General features: G+C 47.7%; 1 protein-coding gene across 1 annotated transcript in view; it reads left to right on the top strand.

Annotated features, from left to right (window-relative positions):
• Positions 1–6,067: 6,067 nt before the first annotated feature.
• Positions 6,068–16,748, top strand: part of HLX (H2.0-like homeobox) — a 16,055-nt gene continuing 5,374 nt past the window's right edge. The window contains exon 1 of the mRNA XM_014528043.1: positions 6,068–6,157. Coding sequence (XP_014383529.1) covers positions 6,068–6,157 — 90 coding nt within the window. The remainder of the gene's footprint in view (positions 6,158–16,748) is intronic.

Here is a 16,748-nt window from a genome sequence, read left to right as displayed (position 1 = left end):
GGATCAGAGGGGCAGGGGCTGGGCTGGGCCAGGAGAGAGGGCTTCTGGCTGTCGGAGAGACTGTTACTGATTTGCACTGATTGCCTCCCGTGTCCACTTCGTGAAACTTCACTGAGCTTGCGGCCTGTGTACTTTTCTGAAATGTGTGCTCCAAGTCACAGTCTGATAGCGGTCAATGCAGTGGGGTGTGCGGTGAGGATGGCCACCAGGGGGCGCTGTGTCCCCTTCCTTGATGGACAGGTGGCATCTGAAGGCCCCTCCACCATGGTCAGACTAGAGATTTGTGAGTGAGTGACCCACCTAGGATATTAAGCTTCTCTCTCGTCTCTCCATTTGGGGCAGCCACATACAGAAAAGACCAGGGAGGGGGGACATGAGGGAGCGGGGAGCTTGGCAAGAGGCCGGGGGTGCAGGGGAGACATGTAAGGCCACGCATCCTTGGGAGAGTTGGGGGTGCTTTGCAAGCTGTAAATAGACACCCCAAGCCCCGGAGGCCAGCTGGGGAGTGACCGGCCTGCGGTTATCACCGACGGAAATCCTGTGAGTGGTAAATACGGCCCTGGCCGGGCCTGCAGAAGTGATTAGGGGAGCAGAGAGGGGCCGGCTTGCTAGCGGGGAGGTTATTAGCTAGATCGTGGCCGGGAAACCAGAGGCAGGGGGATGGGGGCCGAAGGGGCCGAAGCGGAAATGGGGAAGGAAAATAAATAAATGAGATAAGCCATTTCATTGGCTTCCTCCCCTCCTTGTCTTTTGTTTTGTGCTCAGGCCTGAGGCCTTCTCCTTCCCTCCCCCCCACCCCCCAAAAGCTCCTCTTCAGGGACAACCTGGAGGCGGATGAGATAAGCCATTTCATTGGCTTCCTCCCCTCCTTGTCTTTTGTTTTGTGCTCAGGCCTGAGGCCTTCTCCTTCCCTCCCCCCCACCCCCCAAAAGCTCCTCTTCAGGGACAACAGCCTGGAGGCGGGTCTTGAAAACCTAGCCTGGCCCGAGCTCCTGGCCCTGCACCCTCCCCTTGGCAGTGTCCTTCCAGTGGTCAGCAGTGACCTTCCAGGGGTCAGCAGTGACCTTCCAGGGGTCGGCTCACCTCTACCGGTGCCAAGAGCCCGAGGCTACATGCCACACACTGTGGAGGCCAAATGTTGGGGTCACTGTGGAGTCCCCAGTAAGAGAGCTCATTGACAGAGCCGTTTGCCCCCCTGCTGGGGATCGAGCCCGCAACCCCAGCATGCGCCCTTGACCAGAATCGAACCCGGGACCCTTCAGTCCGCAGGCCGATGCTCTATCCGCTGAGCCAGACCAGCCAGGTCTGTAGGATTCCCTCTTAATTCCTGGTGTGTGCGATGTATGATCAGTTTTCTTTGATGAACTAGATCTGTCCACCTGCCCTATGTCCTGTTCAGAGGGGTCTGTAAAGTGAGAGATCCGAGTGAGGTGAGTCTAAAATCCACTTGACCTTGGGACTCATTGTCCATCCCATTCAGGGGGCCCTATGGGCTCCTTCACAGTAGGGTCTGGTGGACATGTCAGGACTTTCTAATGAGAATGCAGGCTCTTTTCCGCTCTCCCCACACCTCTCATAATACTCAGCTCCATTGCATCTACTATTAAACAAAGATGCGCTCACATGAAGTCTGAAGTAACCAGATTTTAAAAACGGACTCTGAAATGTACACCCTAACCCTTGGTTTCTACGGATGATGCCTGCAGTGGGTCTACTCAGCCCTGTTGTACACTATTTAGGAGGTTTGATTGGTTGCCTCCTGCATGAGCCCTGACCTGGGCCCCGGCCAGGTAGGAGCCTGCAACCTAGGTACATGCCCTTGACCAGAATCGAACCCGGACCTTTCAGTCTGCAGGCTGAGGCTCTATCCACTGAACCAAACCGGTTAGGGCGGACTTTTACCAGTCTTAGCCTGAATGGCTCTATCTTCCAGTCTGCAGGCCGACGCTCTATCCACTGAGCCAAACCGGTTAGGGCGGATTTTTACCAATCTTAGCCTGAATGGCTCTATCTTTTTATCCATTGTCAGCAGCTCAGGATCCAACTAATGAGAAATATATTTTCCCACCGACATTCTAGGATGCAAAACACATTGTTCATACTTCGGTTGGGGGGGAAACAAGAAGAAATAATAAAAATAAGATATTGTGAGAGCTTTGAAGTGCTGGGGAGATGGGGGTGGGGAGGGCACAATGGCAGGTTCCTTTGTTGATTTTCCTCACGGCCACTCAGCGAGATTCTTATCAAGCATTTCTGAGCAGGAGACAATGAAAATGACCCAGCGTGAATAAAAGGACGGATGACAAATGTGCTGTGAAAGGAGCGCCGGGTCCTCATTGAAAACAAATAGCCCGAGGAGGCGGCGAGCGAGGCACACTTTATCTTCCCCATCCTTTTCAGAGCTGGGGTCCAGAGATGTTTGCCCTGGAAAATGAATGGAGTGGCGGGAAGGCCATGTGGCCTCCTTCTCTGGCCCTTGCCTTGCACCCCGCAGCCTTTTCAATGAGTTATTTCTTACCCTGGCCCTTCCAGGCGGGTCAGCATCAATATCCCTGCTCCAGGGGCCGGGCTGGAGGGAGGTGAGGGCTGGGAGGTGACTCGGTGATGGGCCTTAACGATGGGAGGGTCAGGTGGCTGAGGATGGGGAGCAGCTGTCCTCAGGGTCTCTCCTGAGTTCAGAGGAGAGGGCGAGAGCAGAACTTGAGCAGGGAGGGAGGGATATTAGAGGGAAAAGAAGTTCCCCGTCAAGGGGTAGTGTTCCCTGTGATGTCATGCAGCTTCCTGAGGGCAGGCATCTGTCTTCTACCTCTTGGTGGCACGGCATCTATTAGATAAATGCGTTCCCAGAAAATCAATGTTCAATTGCTCGATTGATGCATGGTATGGACAAACTCCATATGTAGGCATCTTTCAACCAAGGCTGGGGGACCCGTGGACCTTGGCTGACTTGATCTACCAAGAAGGAAGGAACAAGTGATCCCATAAAGTCATTACTGGTTTGGGGGTTCCGGAATTATAGCTCCTGAGAGCGGTTCTGTTCAACTCAATTGAAAATTCAGTCAAGCCAGTACTTATTGATCATTGACTATGTGGGAGGTAATGGACAAGGCCTTGGTGCAGAAATGAATCAGTCGTGACTCCTGCAAAAGCAAAAGGTGGAACGGAAGAGAAAGAGATGCAGATAACTTCTCACAATGCAGGCATTTGAGAATATTCTTCAGGGCCAACAGGAGAATTTTTCCTTTCTGAGGATGGACCAGTCCTCCTTTTAAGGCTTCTCCCTTCTCTCTATATAAAAGCCAAGTGACCGGAACAGTGGAATGACCACAACAACCGGAATGTTCAGTTGCTATGAGGCGTACTGCAGCCGCCGATCGGCCCCTCTACCCTGGTTGGGGGTGGTGCCGGCGGCCAACCTCCCGCATCCCCTCCCCCTGCCAGCCCGGCCCCGATCAGACCCCATTGGGGCAGGCCAGCTGGACCCCGCCCATGCACGAATTTGTGCACTGGGCCTCTAGTGATTAAATAAGAACCACTCAAGATAATCTCCCTTGGATTAAGTCAGAATTGACTGATTTGAGATCTCAATTACATCTGCAAAGTCTCTTCGTCTTTGCTGTATAATGTTCCCTAACCACAAGTGATATCCTACCCTGTTTACAGGTTCTGTCCATACTCAAGGAGTGGGGATTGTATAGGACGTGTACACCTGGGGGTGGAATTTGGGGGCCATCTTAGAATTCTACCTGCCCCATGGGACTCATTGCCGGTGCCTGTTGGCTTCCCATTGTGTAGGCGGGGACACAGCAGTGTCTGTGTATGAGCGGTGTGCACTTGGAATTGTACGTCTCCATTTCCTCTTTTGCAAGGCTCTCCCACCACCCCGGGTCAGTTTTGGCCTTGGGTCAGCATTTCTGATGAAAGATTTCATGGGAAAAGGATGACATTTATGTCTAGAGTTGATTTGGTGATTAGCTTTGGCGATTATCTTTTAAATTATCTCTGCTTCCCCTCTCCCCATTGTTGTTGACAGTCACGACTCAGTTGTTCATATTATTTATTGAAAGGGCTAAAGAGGAAAAGGCCAAGGCTAACGCCAAATAATTGCAAGGAAGCAGCATGTTTGAGGCCATCGAAATGCTCTTGGATGGGACTGGCTTCTAGACTTGAAGGCTTTATCTCTAAACAGTCTCGGAAAACTGGATTTTATCGCAACCAAGCAACTCTTAGAAGTGGCAGTGGGTTGCTCTTTCAAGGGTTGCCTGTTGGAATCCCACCCTAGGCTTTATTTTGTTCTGTTCAGTTGACCGTTTTTCTCGTGTACTTAGCCCAAAATCTTATTGGACAATACAGGAAGGCTAAGCCTGGGGAACTAAGCTAATCTGTAAGATAGCAAGTTAGGGATTTCAATCTCATTTAAAAATGTCCAAAATTGCAATAGCCTTAGAGGACGGTTCGTGCCATAGCACTGCCCAAAAGTCAACTCTGATGACGAAATCAGCTTTTACTGGACAAAACCCAAAACAACAAACAGAAAAGCAGGACCCCACCGTTCCGATCAAAGGCTGATTCTTCACAAGGTCCGCACCGCTGAAGAGAAGCTTGCACTGCTTCAGTGAGGACCTCTGCTGGGAACACAGCCAGCTCGCAAAGGATTTTTTTTGTGTGTTTTTTTTTACTCTGATGCTCTTTTATTATTTATTATATTTATTTATCTTTTAAAAAATATTTTTATTGATTTCAGAGAGGAAGGGAGATGGAGAGTTAGAAACATCAGTGATGAGAGAGAATTTTTCAGAGGAGGCCTCCTGTATGCCCCCCAATGGGGATGGAGCCTGCAACCCGGGCAAGTGCCCTGACCAGGAATGGAACAGTGACCTCCTGGTTCATAGGTTGATGCTCAACCACTTACTGCGCCACACCGGCTGGGTTATTTTTTAAAAAAATATATATTTTATTGATTTTTTACAGAGAAGAAGGGAGAGGTATCGAGAGTTAGAAACATCGATGAGAGAGATCGATCAGCTGCCTCCTGCACGCCCCCTACTGGGGATGTGCCCGCAACCAAGGTACATGCCCTTGACCGGAATCGAACCTGGGACCCTTCAGTCCGCAGGCCGACGCCCTTTTTTCTTCTAGGTAGCAGGGCAAAGGAATTTCTGTGGACTTGACATCTGGGCCCAGACTGGGACCAGCGTGAGCCTGGAATATTCCTTCAGATTCCCTCCTCCTCACCCACCCTTTCCAAATAGCCTGAGCCTCGAAGACGCTGGTGACTTTAAATGTCTTCCTGGGTCTGTAATGAAGATGCTTATAAATATTACAAGAGATTTATCACTTCGGTGTGAAATCCTCTGATACCAACCGGGAGTTTTTAAACACAACGGGTAACAAGAAGCATATGGTCAGAGATTCAAGTTACTGCTTTCTTTCTTTCTTTTTTTTTTTTTTTAATTGTTGTCTGCCAAGGACAATATATTTTTTTTCCCCTTTCTTCAAAATAAACATTGTGGAGGAATGTGCCTCAGCAAATGGCTGGGGTTCTATTATATTTCATGCAGCTTTCTAAACAATTTCCAACCCGAGCCTGGCCGAGTGTCAAACAGAAGGCAACCAACAATAGCAAAATCCCATTAAAGCCGAGAAGGTTCCTTCCTGAGGTGAGCCTGGCCAGAAATAGTCATCTTGGCTCATTCTCCCGTTTGGCACCGGGGACTAATAATGCGCGGTCTCTTAATGGAAATTATCTAATTTCATCCAAGAGTTCCTCCAGAGGGAGCCGGGCTGACGCACTCACAGTCAATATAACAACATTCTTCTTGAAGTGCCGGACAATGGGCCTTTGGAGGGACTGATAACCCACGTCAGCCGCCGGACAAACACCCGAGTAAAAATAGGCATCGAGGCAACTGACACAGCCACCTAATTTCTCAGGAGGGAGGCCCCAGAGGAGGCACATTCAGAGGGCTTGTTGGGAATAACTTCATCAGACCAGCTGGGAGAAGGATGGTGGAGAAAATCAGAAGGCGGGGGGGGTGGGAGAGAGAGAAAGACAAGACACCTCGAGATGGAGAATGGCGGAAACATGAAGAACGTGGTCCATGAGAGAGAGGAGAGTTCCTTCTCCATCCAGGGAACAAATACGTATGCAGCAACGGTACGAGGCCGCTTGATGGGAAGCCTGCTTTGGGTGTAATTCCCATGAACATCCCAGGGCCGTTGTCCAAGTGCCCTTGGCAAGGCCTAGCAGCGGGAAGGAAGGCTCCGTGTAAAGATAGAAAGACCCCGTTGGAAAATAGTCGTTCTTCTTGAAATATAAAGTGCTGATTCCATTACCTAAAGGTTCTTCATTAAAATAACTTCATGCTTCTCAGGTATTAATACATATTGAAATATATCCAGGGAAAAAGGAAGTCTGGATATTATAGAAGATTGGGTTCAGTGAACACACACACACACACACACACACACACACACACACATGTGAGTTCTGTGACACTATAATAGATAGACTATATATATAAATATATAACTATATTTCTATCTCTCTCTATATACATCTATCTGACCTGTAAACTATCCCAATAGTAGTACTTTTCTAAGACTAACAAGATCACCCTGAGATATATACCTAAAAGGAAAAGGAGACAGATTCATATTGATTCAAAGTATAGTCCATGAAAAAGTTGTTAACCTCCGCATCTAACAACAGCTTCAAAATATACAAAATAAAACCAATAGAAATGTAAGGAGAAACTGGTAAAGATAACATAAAAAACAAGATTAAATGTGCAAAAATGAGTAGCAATATATAATAGCATAATCATTCATTATAATTATACTAGAAGCCCAGCGAGCAAAATCACACAGCCCCGCCCACCTGTGTGTGCAGCCCCGCCTACCCACGCCGGTCTTTGGTCATAAGGGCCACAGGCCTTTTATAATATAGATCATTATTAAAATACTAGAGGCCCGATGCACGAAATTCGTGCAAGAGTAGGCCTTCCTTACCCCAGCTGCTGGCACTGGCTTCCCTCTGGCCCCCCGGGGCCCGGGACCCAGGCTTCCCTCGCAGCCCCTGCTTCATCTCGAAGGAGGTCTGGTCTAATTAGCATATTATGCTTTTATTATTATAGATAAGAATATATATATAGCTAAAAGATATGTATAAAATTTGGTATTCAACAGAGACAATTCACTATTTGTAGGAACATTTAAAAAATTAGAACACCTGTTGCTGGATTATATATCTATTCAGATTTTCTATTTCTTCATGAGTCAATTTTGGCAGCTGTGTCTTTCTAGAATTCTGTCCATTTCATCTATTTTATCTAATTTTGTTGGCATGTAATTGTTCATAATATTCCCTTATAATTATTTGTATTTTTAAGGTCAGTAGTAGTGTCATTTCTTTTGCTCCTGATTTTAGTAATTTGAGACTTTTCTTTTTTTTTCTTGGTCAGTCTAGCTAAAGGTTTGTCACATTTTTAAAAATATATTTTTATTGATTTCAGAGAGGAAGGGAGAGGGAGAGAGAGATAGAAATATCAATGATGAGAGAGAATCATTGATTGACTGCCTCCTGCACACACACACTGGGAATTGAGCTCACAACCTGAGCATGTACCCTGACCAGGAATCGAACTGTGACCTCCTGGTTCATAGGTCGATGCTCAACCACTGAGCCATGCTGGCCAGGTGGTTTGTCAATTTTTACTGATCTTATCAAAAAGCCAACTTTTGTTTTTATTGAATTTTTTCTATTTTTTAATTTTCTATTTCATTTATTTCTGCTCTAATATTATTTCCTTTCTTCTGCCAGCTTTGGACTTAGTTTTGTCTTCATTTTCCAGAGTCTTAAGGTGAAAGGTTAGGTTATTGACTTGAGATCTTTCTTTAAAAAAATAGATATGTTTATATAGACGTTTATAGCCATGCATTTTCCTCTAAGCATCACGTTTGCTATACCTCGTAAGTTTTGGTATGTTCTATTTTCATAGTCATTTATCTCAAAATATTCTCTATTTTCCCATGTGATTTCTTTCTTTTTTTTACCCATTGGTGTATTTGGGAGCATGTTGTTTAACTTTCACATATTAATGTATTTCCCAAATTTCTGTCTGTTATTGATTTCTAGCTTCATGTGGTTGGAGAACAGACTTCTTATGACTTAAATCCTTTTAAATTTATGAGACTTGTTTTATGGTCTAACATGTGGTCTGCCCTGGAAAATATTCCATGTGCACTTGAGAAGAATGTATATTCTTCTATTGTTGGGTTGAGTGTTTTATAGATGTCTGTTAGGTCTGGTTGATTTATAGTGCTATTCAAGTCTCCGTTTTCCACACCGATCTTCTGTCTAAGTCTATCCATTGTTAAAGGTGGGCTGTTCCAGGCTTCAACTATTACTGTGGGACTATTTATTTCTTCCTTCAAATCCTGTCACTTTTTGCTACATGTATTTTGGGGCTCTGTTGTTAAGTGCATATGTGATTATAATTATGTCTTCTTGATGGATTGACCCTTTTATCATCATAAAATGTCTGTCTTTGGCTCTAGTAATAATTTTTGTCATAATGTCCGTTTGGTCGAATATTAGTAGAGCAACTCGAAAAAGATATATTTTTTTAAAACTATTTTTCCTTTCAATTTGTTTATGTCTTTGAATCTCAAGGATTTTTTTTGTAGGTAGCATAGAACATATTTTTTTTTTTAAAAAAAAATCCATTCTGCTGATTTCTGCATATTGGAGTGTTTAATCCATTGCCATTAATATAATTACTAATATAATTACTAATTAATATAATTACCATCTTTTTGTTTTCTACAGGTCTCACGTTGATTTTGTTTCTCTGTTCCTCTATTACTGCCTTATTTTGTGTTAGACGTTTTCTAGTACACCTTTTAGTTTTCTTGGCATTCATATATAGAGTTATTTATTTTAATTTTATTCATCATGTCTTAATTTCTACTTCATTTTTGAAGTATAGAAAGAATAAGGACACAGAGAGACTGGAAAAGAGATGGACAAGGGCCTTGGTGGCAAAAAAAAAGTGTTCGAATCCAGTGTGCATCACCACGAACTGTGACCTCAGACAAGTTCCTTGACCAATTAAAACTTTGTTCCCCAAGTAAAATGGAAACGCCAAGGACAGCTCCCTCCCGGGCTTGATCCGAGGGTCGGGTGAGATAATGTCTGGAAGTGCTGAGCGGAGTCCTCCCTGGAGACTGACCCCGAGAGCTTGGCAACTGGTTTGGAAAATTCTAAGAGAAATTTCAGAAGATTCGCCGTGACCTTCATGACTAAATTACACATGTTGTGGGGGAGGGACAGAGAGGAGAAGGCAGGGGGAGGGTGGCGAAAACCTGTTTACTTCCCAGCAGATTGGGAAAACAGGCCGTATCCGTGTTGAGCTTCCTGCTGTTCAGGACACCTGCCTTCGGGAACCGGCTGGGCTGTGTGGCTCAGTGGTTGGGCATCGACCTATGAACCAGGAGGTCACGGTTCAATTTCTGGTCAGGGCACATGCCTTCTTGGGGTCCCCAGTGGGGAGTACGCAGCATATCAATGCTTTCTCATCATCACTGATGTTTCTATCTCCCTCTCCCTCTCCCTTCTTCTCTGATATATATTTTAAATACACACTCACACACACACACACACACACGTATTTTTTTTATTGATTTCTGAGAGGAAGGGAGAGGGAGAGAGAGATAGAAACATCAATGATGAGAGAGCATCATTGATCGGCTGCCTCCTTCACCCTCCACACTGGGGATCGGGCCTGCAACCAGGCATGTGCCCTCACCAGGAATCGAATGCGACCTCCTGGTTCATAGATTGATGCTCAACCACTGAGCCACTCTGGCCGGGCTGTTTTTCTTTTAAAGGAGGCTTTTAAAATGAGCCCTCAGGCTGCTTGAGACCCTGAGGTGTCACCTACCGGTGGAATTCTCCATCACACCCGGGGCTCTGTGGGAAGAAGGGTGGGGTGGGGAAAGGAGGAAACATCTGAAACAGGGAGGCATTTTCAGAGCCCCAGTCATGGAGCTGGAGTTGGGGCTCTGCCCTCGATCAGAATAGACGCCACTCTCAGGTTGCCATGGAAAAGGGTGACCCGGATGTTATGACTCAGGGCAAGAGTGGAGGGTGAATAAACGGTTGGAATCAACATTTTCCTAGGCCTGTTTCCAAGCTACACCTCGTTGCTAGAATATTGTGAGTATTCAGGGCGATTCGAGTTTGGCAATGCACGGGCACATGCGTATCAGCCATGGGTGTTCTTGTCAGTTGCACATGTGAATTGGACACAGACTATGTCACTCATTGAATTCTGATCATGGGCAGCCTGATACTGGAGGTGCCATGTGCTCCGTGTGCCCCGAATGCTGAGAGAGGTTGCAGGCTGGTGTGGAGGGCTCCAGCGTTTGGGGCTCCTCCTGACTTGGCCCCATTGGGAATGGGGGAGGGGAGGAGGTAGGGCACTTGAAGAGTTATCTGTGTTTTTACCAATTAGGGAAGCAAGCATGAATGAATAAGGCCATCTACTGTGTCAGAGAATAGGCAAATCGGGCCCTCCCAGCAGAAGTCAGGGAAATGCAAATTGAGAGAATAATATCAGATTGGTGAAAGTCGAAAGGACGGTGACATCTATTGCTGGTGGGGATGTGGGAAGAAGAGTAATGTCATAATTGATAGTGGAAATGTGATTTGTCACAGCGCTGTTAAAGCTGACCACTCAGTGAAACATCAGATGAACCCCCTGAAGTTGAAATGGATCTTCATCGTGTTTTATTTTCTACAAAGTGAGGATATGGAAGTAGCACTATTCTGTTCCAAACCTTGCCTCCTTCAACAGGCTTATGGGCATTCCAAATCACTTGCAAATACTCTGTTTTGAACCTAACAGCTCAGGTATGTGTGCCCAGTTACAAACAGACACAGCCGTTAGCCCTGTGTTCAAAAGTCTAAACTCAAACGTGACTGATCACTTTGAAGGGTCATGCACAAATTGTCAGCATCGCCTGGTGAGGGAAGCAGCCACACAAGAGAAAAACTAACCATAAAGCTGGGCGTTAACTTATCTTTGGGTGCTCTGTCTATAAATTTGTGACTGAATACAGTTGTACACATGTTCTATTACAATGTTTGTTTGTTTTTTAAGTATATTTTTATTGATTTCAGAGAGGAAGGGAGACGGATAGAGAGATAGAAACATCAATGATGAGAGAGAATCATTGGTCGGCTGCCTCCTGCACGCCCCCCACTGAGGATCGAGCCCACAACCCAGGCATGTGCCCTTGGCCGGATCGAACCTGGGACCCTTCAGTCTGCAGGCCGATGCTCTATCCACTGAGCCAAACTGGCTAGGGCTACAATGTTTTTTATAGTAGGGACTGTTAAAGGTGAAGTCACTGACTAGCCTGCCAGTTCTACCACCTAGACAGCTTAAATTCTTGCCTTGGTCTCCATCTACACCCCCCACCCCAAGCTTTAGTCCAGGGAACAAAGTTTCTGTAACCAGGTTGAGCTAGGTGGACACAGTTTAGCAGGATGCTGGTCCCACTGAAGTCCTCTGTGACCCCAGACTTGCCTTTCTCCTTCTTTATAATTCTGATTCTCTTTCAGGGTCCATGGAAACTAGTATTAGGGGCATTTTTATACCCAACTAGTGGCCTGGTGCACGGATTTGTGCACATTGAAAGGAAATTAATTAGAAGAAATATTTTAATATTGCTATTCGCCCTTTCTCTATAATGGAAGTGTCAACCAAATTCACGATTGACAATGTAAGATCGAAACACGCGCATGGGATTGGCACCAGTGAGAGATTTATAGGTATTGTGCATGCATGAGTCAACGTTTATTTTTAAATTGCCAGTGTGCGTCATATGTACCGGCCGGCCGGTCGGCCGGTCAGACGGATGTATGGTCGGTCACTTAGCCTTTTATATATATAGATACTCAGACAAAAGGGCCACTGACCACAAAATACCTGTACCTATGCAAATACCTACAATACAGATATATTGGTGGGTGGCTATGAACTTCAAAAGTGAACTACTTATTTGTAGTCAACTAGGGCTGTGGTCGGCAAACCGCGGCTCGAGAGCCACATGCGGCTCTTTGGCCCCTTCAGTGCGGCTCTTCCACAAAATACCCCCCACGTGTGGGCGTGCACGTACAGTGCGATTGAAACTTGGTGGCCCATGCGCAGAAGTCGGTATTTTGTGGAAGAGCCACATTCAAGGGGCCAAAGAGCCGCATGTGGCTCACGAGCCGAGGTTTGCCGAGCCGCAGTTTGCCGACCACTGAACTAGGGCATTGAAATCCTACAAAACTATTGGGTGCTGGTGGGCAGGGTTCCAGGGTGTGGAGTACCTAGCTCTTCTCCCTTCTCACACTTTCAACAGACGTGGACAGAGAGAACAGACCCTACTTTAAAAACTCTAAAACGCCACCTCCAATCTCCCTCTTTAGCAGCCGGCAGGGAACCCGTGTCCAGTGCTCCCACACAGAGTTCTCATTCTCAGAACTCCCTTCTGTCTCCTCTCCATCAAAATGGCCACTGGGAGGAAGGGAAGAGAAACCTGGCGAGCCCCAGTGTGAATTAGGGTCTTCCTAATACCTCGAGACACAAATGAATGATGTGGTCGCCGACCTGCCCTTGTTGAACAGTGTTCCCGGGACCATCTGTGGGATAGAGTTCCATTCCCCAGCCCCTTTGCCTGGAACCAATGTATATCCTGACTGAGGGCAGAGAGATTTCCTTCCGAATAAACTGTTTCCCCTAAAGCAGCGGTTCTCAACCTGTGGGTCGCCAACCTGTGGGTCGAGAGCCCTTTGGGGGTTGAACGACCCTTTCACAGGGGTCGCCTAAGACCATCGGAAAACACATCTATAATTACATATTGTTTTTGTGATTAATCACTATGCGTTAATGATGTTCAAATTGTAACAATGAAAATACATCCTGCGTATCAGATATTTACATGACGATTCATAACAGTAGCAAAATGACAGTGATGAAGTAGCAACGAAAATAATTTGGTGGTTGGGGGTCACCACAACATGAGGAACTGTATTAAAGGGTCGCGGCATCAGGAAGGTTGAGAACCACTGCCCTAAAGAGATTGGCCGAGGGGTGGAATTTTGGCTGGTGAGTCAGAAAGTGTGGCCTGATCTCTTTGGAACACCATTTCCTAACGAGGCAGCCTCGGGCAGGCCACTTAACCTCTCTGAGGATCAACTTCCTAAACTGAAATCACGATGATAAACTCAAATCGCCTCTGCGTCCCTATGCTGTGTTCTGCTGGCGATAGCACACGTAAACGGGTAAACGGGCCTTGAGATCTGTCAAACGTTAGTTGTTACTACTGAAGGGTGACAGCTCCCCTCACCCCGTCCGGCGATTTTAAACACATCATACAAACCCGCCTTTTCTCCAAAGAAAGAGCCTGCTTGCATCACAAGGCTGCCAGCTGCCAGACAGCAATGCCGAGATGGCCCAGCAGGTGTCAGCAGAGAACCGACTTTTGGTCCTCGGTGGGCTCCTCATGGGATGGAGGGGATGCTGGGACCTGGTGCCCCAGGGGTCAAGGGCAGGGCTGTGGCCACATAAAGAGATGCCGCCTGTGAATGTGCCACACCTGGGAGATCAGAAAAAGGAAAAGGACTAAATCAAGTGACTTTGGACCTTGTGGTCTTGTCACACTGTTGTTTGCCTTTCTTACCCCATATCAAAGTCTATCTTCCCCAAACTCAGGAACTCAATATACTAATAGTTCTGGAATACTAACGTCTCCAGGAAAAGGAAGTGGTAGCCTACTTAGTGTAATCCAAAGAGTGTGTGTGGGGATGGGGGAGATAGTGGGGGAGTCTCTAGAGTCCTAAACTACAATATCTGACATCCACAAGGCACAGAAGTCCCACATCTACCACGAAACCCTAGCACTGGGCCCAGCATTCATTCAGCTGGCGGAGTGACTGGCAGAATATATGCGGATGCCAACATGGCCGAACATCTCTCATATCCTCACACGGCTGCGTGTGCTGTGTCTCTTTCTCCTCCTCACTGTGGAGATAAAATTGTTTCCATCTCTTTCTTGGAAACCAGAAAGCACCATATTTGAAAGAATATTTAAAATGAAAGGGGGGGGGGTCTCGTTCTATAGAGCAACGGCCTCATACGTTATTTTGCCCAGAATCTATAAGAAAAGACAAAAGCAGAGAGCAGATCCAGACAGCTGAGCCCTTGCAGGGTTCTGTGACTGTGATGAGCAAAGCTTAGCATTTACTCTCGTTGAGCTTTTATGCTCAAATGGTGTGTTATCTGGGTCCCCAGATTTAGGGCAAGAATTTGCACTGATTTAAGTATGGAGGCTCTGAAGACAACCCAAGGGTGATGGGATCCATCTCTCGCTTCAAGCAATGCATACACCTCTGACGTAGGCCCCTCCTTCCGACCCTAAATCCTCGTAGATCACATTGTTACGTTATAAAACCGACCTAAGATGGCACCTTGCATCCCCAGGGTGGGGTAATACTTTAGCTGTGTCTACCCAGGAATATAGAAGGGAGTATCATATGCATTAAAGACAGTCACCAGAATTGACCAGCAACCCCTGCAAAAGCTGTTTAATGATGAACCTTTCAGTATAAAGAACTCTTTCCATCGCTCTTATTGTGGGTTGTGCTTTGCTGGTGCAGCTATGCCGGGTTAGACGAAATCATCTTTACAAATGAGCTTTCCCCCAAAGACATCGTAGCCACGTTTAAGCTCAAGTTCATTCAGTTCATTCAGGTCCTCTTCACTCCTGGGGGCAGCTGTGGCGCCCAGGCCCGGGAGCCCTCGCCTCTGCCCCCAGAGCCTGCCAGCCCGCCCGCCTGCCCCGCTCAATTGCTCTTCCACCAGCTCGTTCTGAGCCGCTCGGAAAGCCAAGATGAAAGGGGAAAGTCGCAGCTGCATATTTATATTTTCCTTGCTCGAAGGGGATAGATTTCCGCGCATTTATTTTGGTCGTTGCAATACACAGGGGCGGATTTGCGTCACCCGAGCAACTTGTCGGTGGAGATAAAGTTGCACAAATATGAAAAGGGGAAGTGCTAGGAGTCATTATAGAGTTTTTCTCCGGAAGAAATAAGGATTTCGGCAGTATCCTAAAATACTAAGGCAGCTTCTATTTTGAGACCAATCTCGCAGGCACATCCGCTCATTTAGTCCGAGTTGGAGCCCATCAACAAAACAGGAGGTGGCCTGCACTCCGGCGGGCCCGGGTTTCCTGCTGCTTTCTCGGTTGCAGGGTGGGGAGCGAGGAGGAGGGGAGCTTGCGGGCTCACACGAGGGCAAGAGGCGGGGAGAAATGAGGCCTGGGCCTGGGGAAGAGAGAGAGAGAGAGTGTGTGTGTGTTGGGGGTGGGGGTGGGGAGGGGTAGGCAGGGGGTCGTTCCAATGGTGTCCCTTTTCGAGTTACCCTCCGGGCGCTCCAGATCGGCCAGGGCGCAATGAAGCCGAGCGCCTGGGAGGGCCCTGGGCGCGCGGGCCAAGGCGCAATTTAGAGTCGAGCCGCCGACCTTGCTGGATAAGAGAGGAAGGAGCCGTGAGGCTCGCTCGGGTGGGAATCCGCGGGAAAACCGACTTCCCAGTCTCGCCTTCGCCCCGCCGGCCCCCGCACACCTGGCCTCCAAGTGCTGCGAATGCGGGTCGTGGACACCCCGGGAAACCGGGAGGGCCCGCAGGCCGCCCAGTTCTGCACCCCGCGCCCACCCCGAGGGTCGCGCCTTCTTCGGGGGTAGGCGGCCTGGGGTGAGTCCCGAATGCATCCCCTGGACCCCGGAGTTTGGACCTGGGCCGCGGTTGGAATGGGGCCAGTCCAATCGGAATTGCAGCAAAGTTGGAAGCGACCCTAGAAAGAGTGACGCCCTTTCGCGCGCTAGTGACTTTTCTGAGGCCCATGAGGTTGCAGGGGCCGTGCCCTCCCGCCGACCGGTCTCCGGCCAGGATCCCCAACCTTTGCTTGCAACGCCTGCCTCCACTGCAGCATCTCAGTGGCCTGATGCTGGTCACTCCTCTGGCTGGAAATAGGGCTGGTTTAACTGCCTCTCGCCCAGGGCTCAGGGTGCCCTCGGGCCATCACCTCCCTCCATTGCAGCTGCTGGAAATAGCACCTCTGTCCCGGCTGCGGGGAGCTGGGCAAGAAAACCCTTTCGTGCAAAAGAGAGGGAGAAAGCGAGAGCGTGAGAGAGAGCGAGAGAGAGCGAGCGAGCTGGGGTGTACTCCGTGATGGTGGGTCCGAGGTGATGGATTACTTTCCAGGAGGAAAGTCAAAGCTTAAAACGACAACATCTGCAACAAGGAGCTAGAAACCCCTGGAGATGAACTTAATTAGCCCCAAACCCTAAACTCGAGATAGGCACGGCAAGTTCAGTTGCCTTCCTGGGCTGGTTGGGTAAGAAACCTCAGTGCTGAAGTGAAATTTACAATGCCTCAAAACTAGATTGAAAGTGTTGTTTTTTTTTAAATGCCACAGAAGCACAGCTGCTCTGTTAAGAGATGCATCTGAGCACCATCGAAAACAAAAGATGTTGTGGTTTCATTATTGTTATTATTTTATTTTCTTCCTTAAAATGTGCAAATAGAGCTCGTCTGGGTGGCCTGTGGTTTGCTTGGGAGAGGGGTGGGGAAATCCATCCTGACTGTAATTTAAAAGAGAACGAGTTCTTAAAATAAAGATGTGGAGGTGGTAGAA

This window comes from Myotis brandtii, unplaced genomic scaffold, assembly GCF_000412655.1.
Source record: "Myotis brandtii unplaced genomic scaffold, ASM41265v1 scaffold612, whole genome shotgun sequence".
NCBI classification, from domain to species: domain Eukaryota; kingdom Metazoa; phylum Chordata; class Mammalia; order Chiroptera; family Vespertilionidae; genus Myotis; species Myotis brandtii.
The sequence above is the reverse complement of the archived record's forward strand: the minus strand, read 5'-3'. Positions and strand labels throughout refer to the sequence as shown.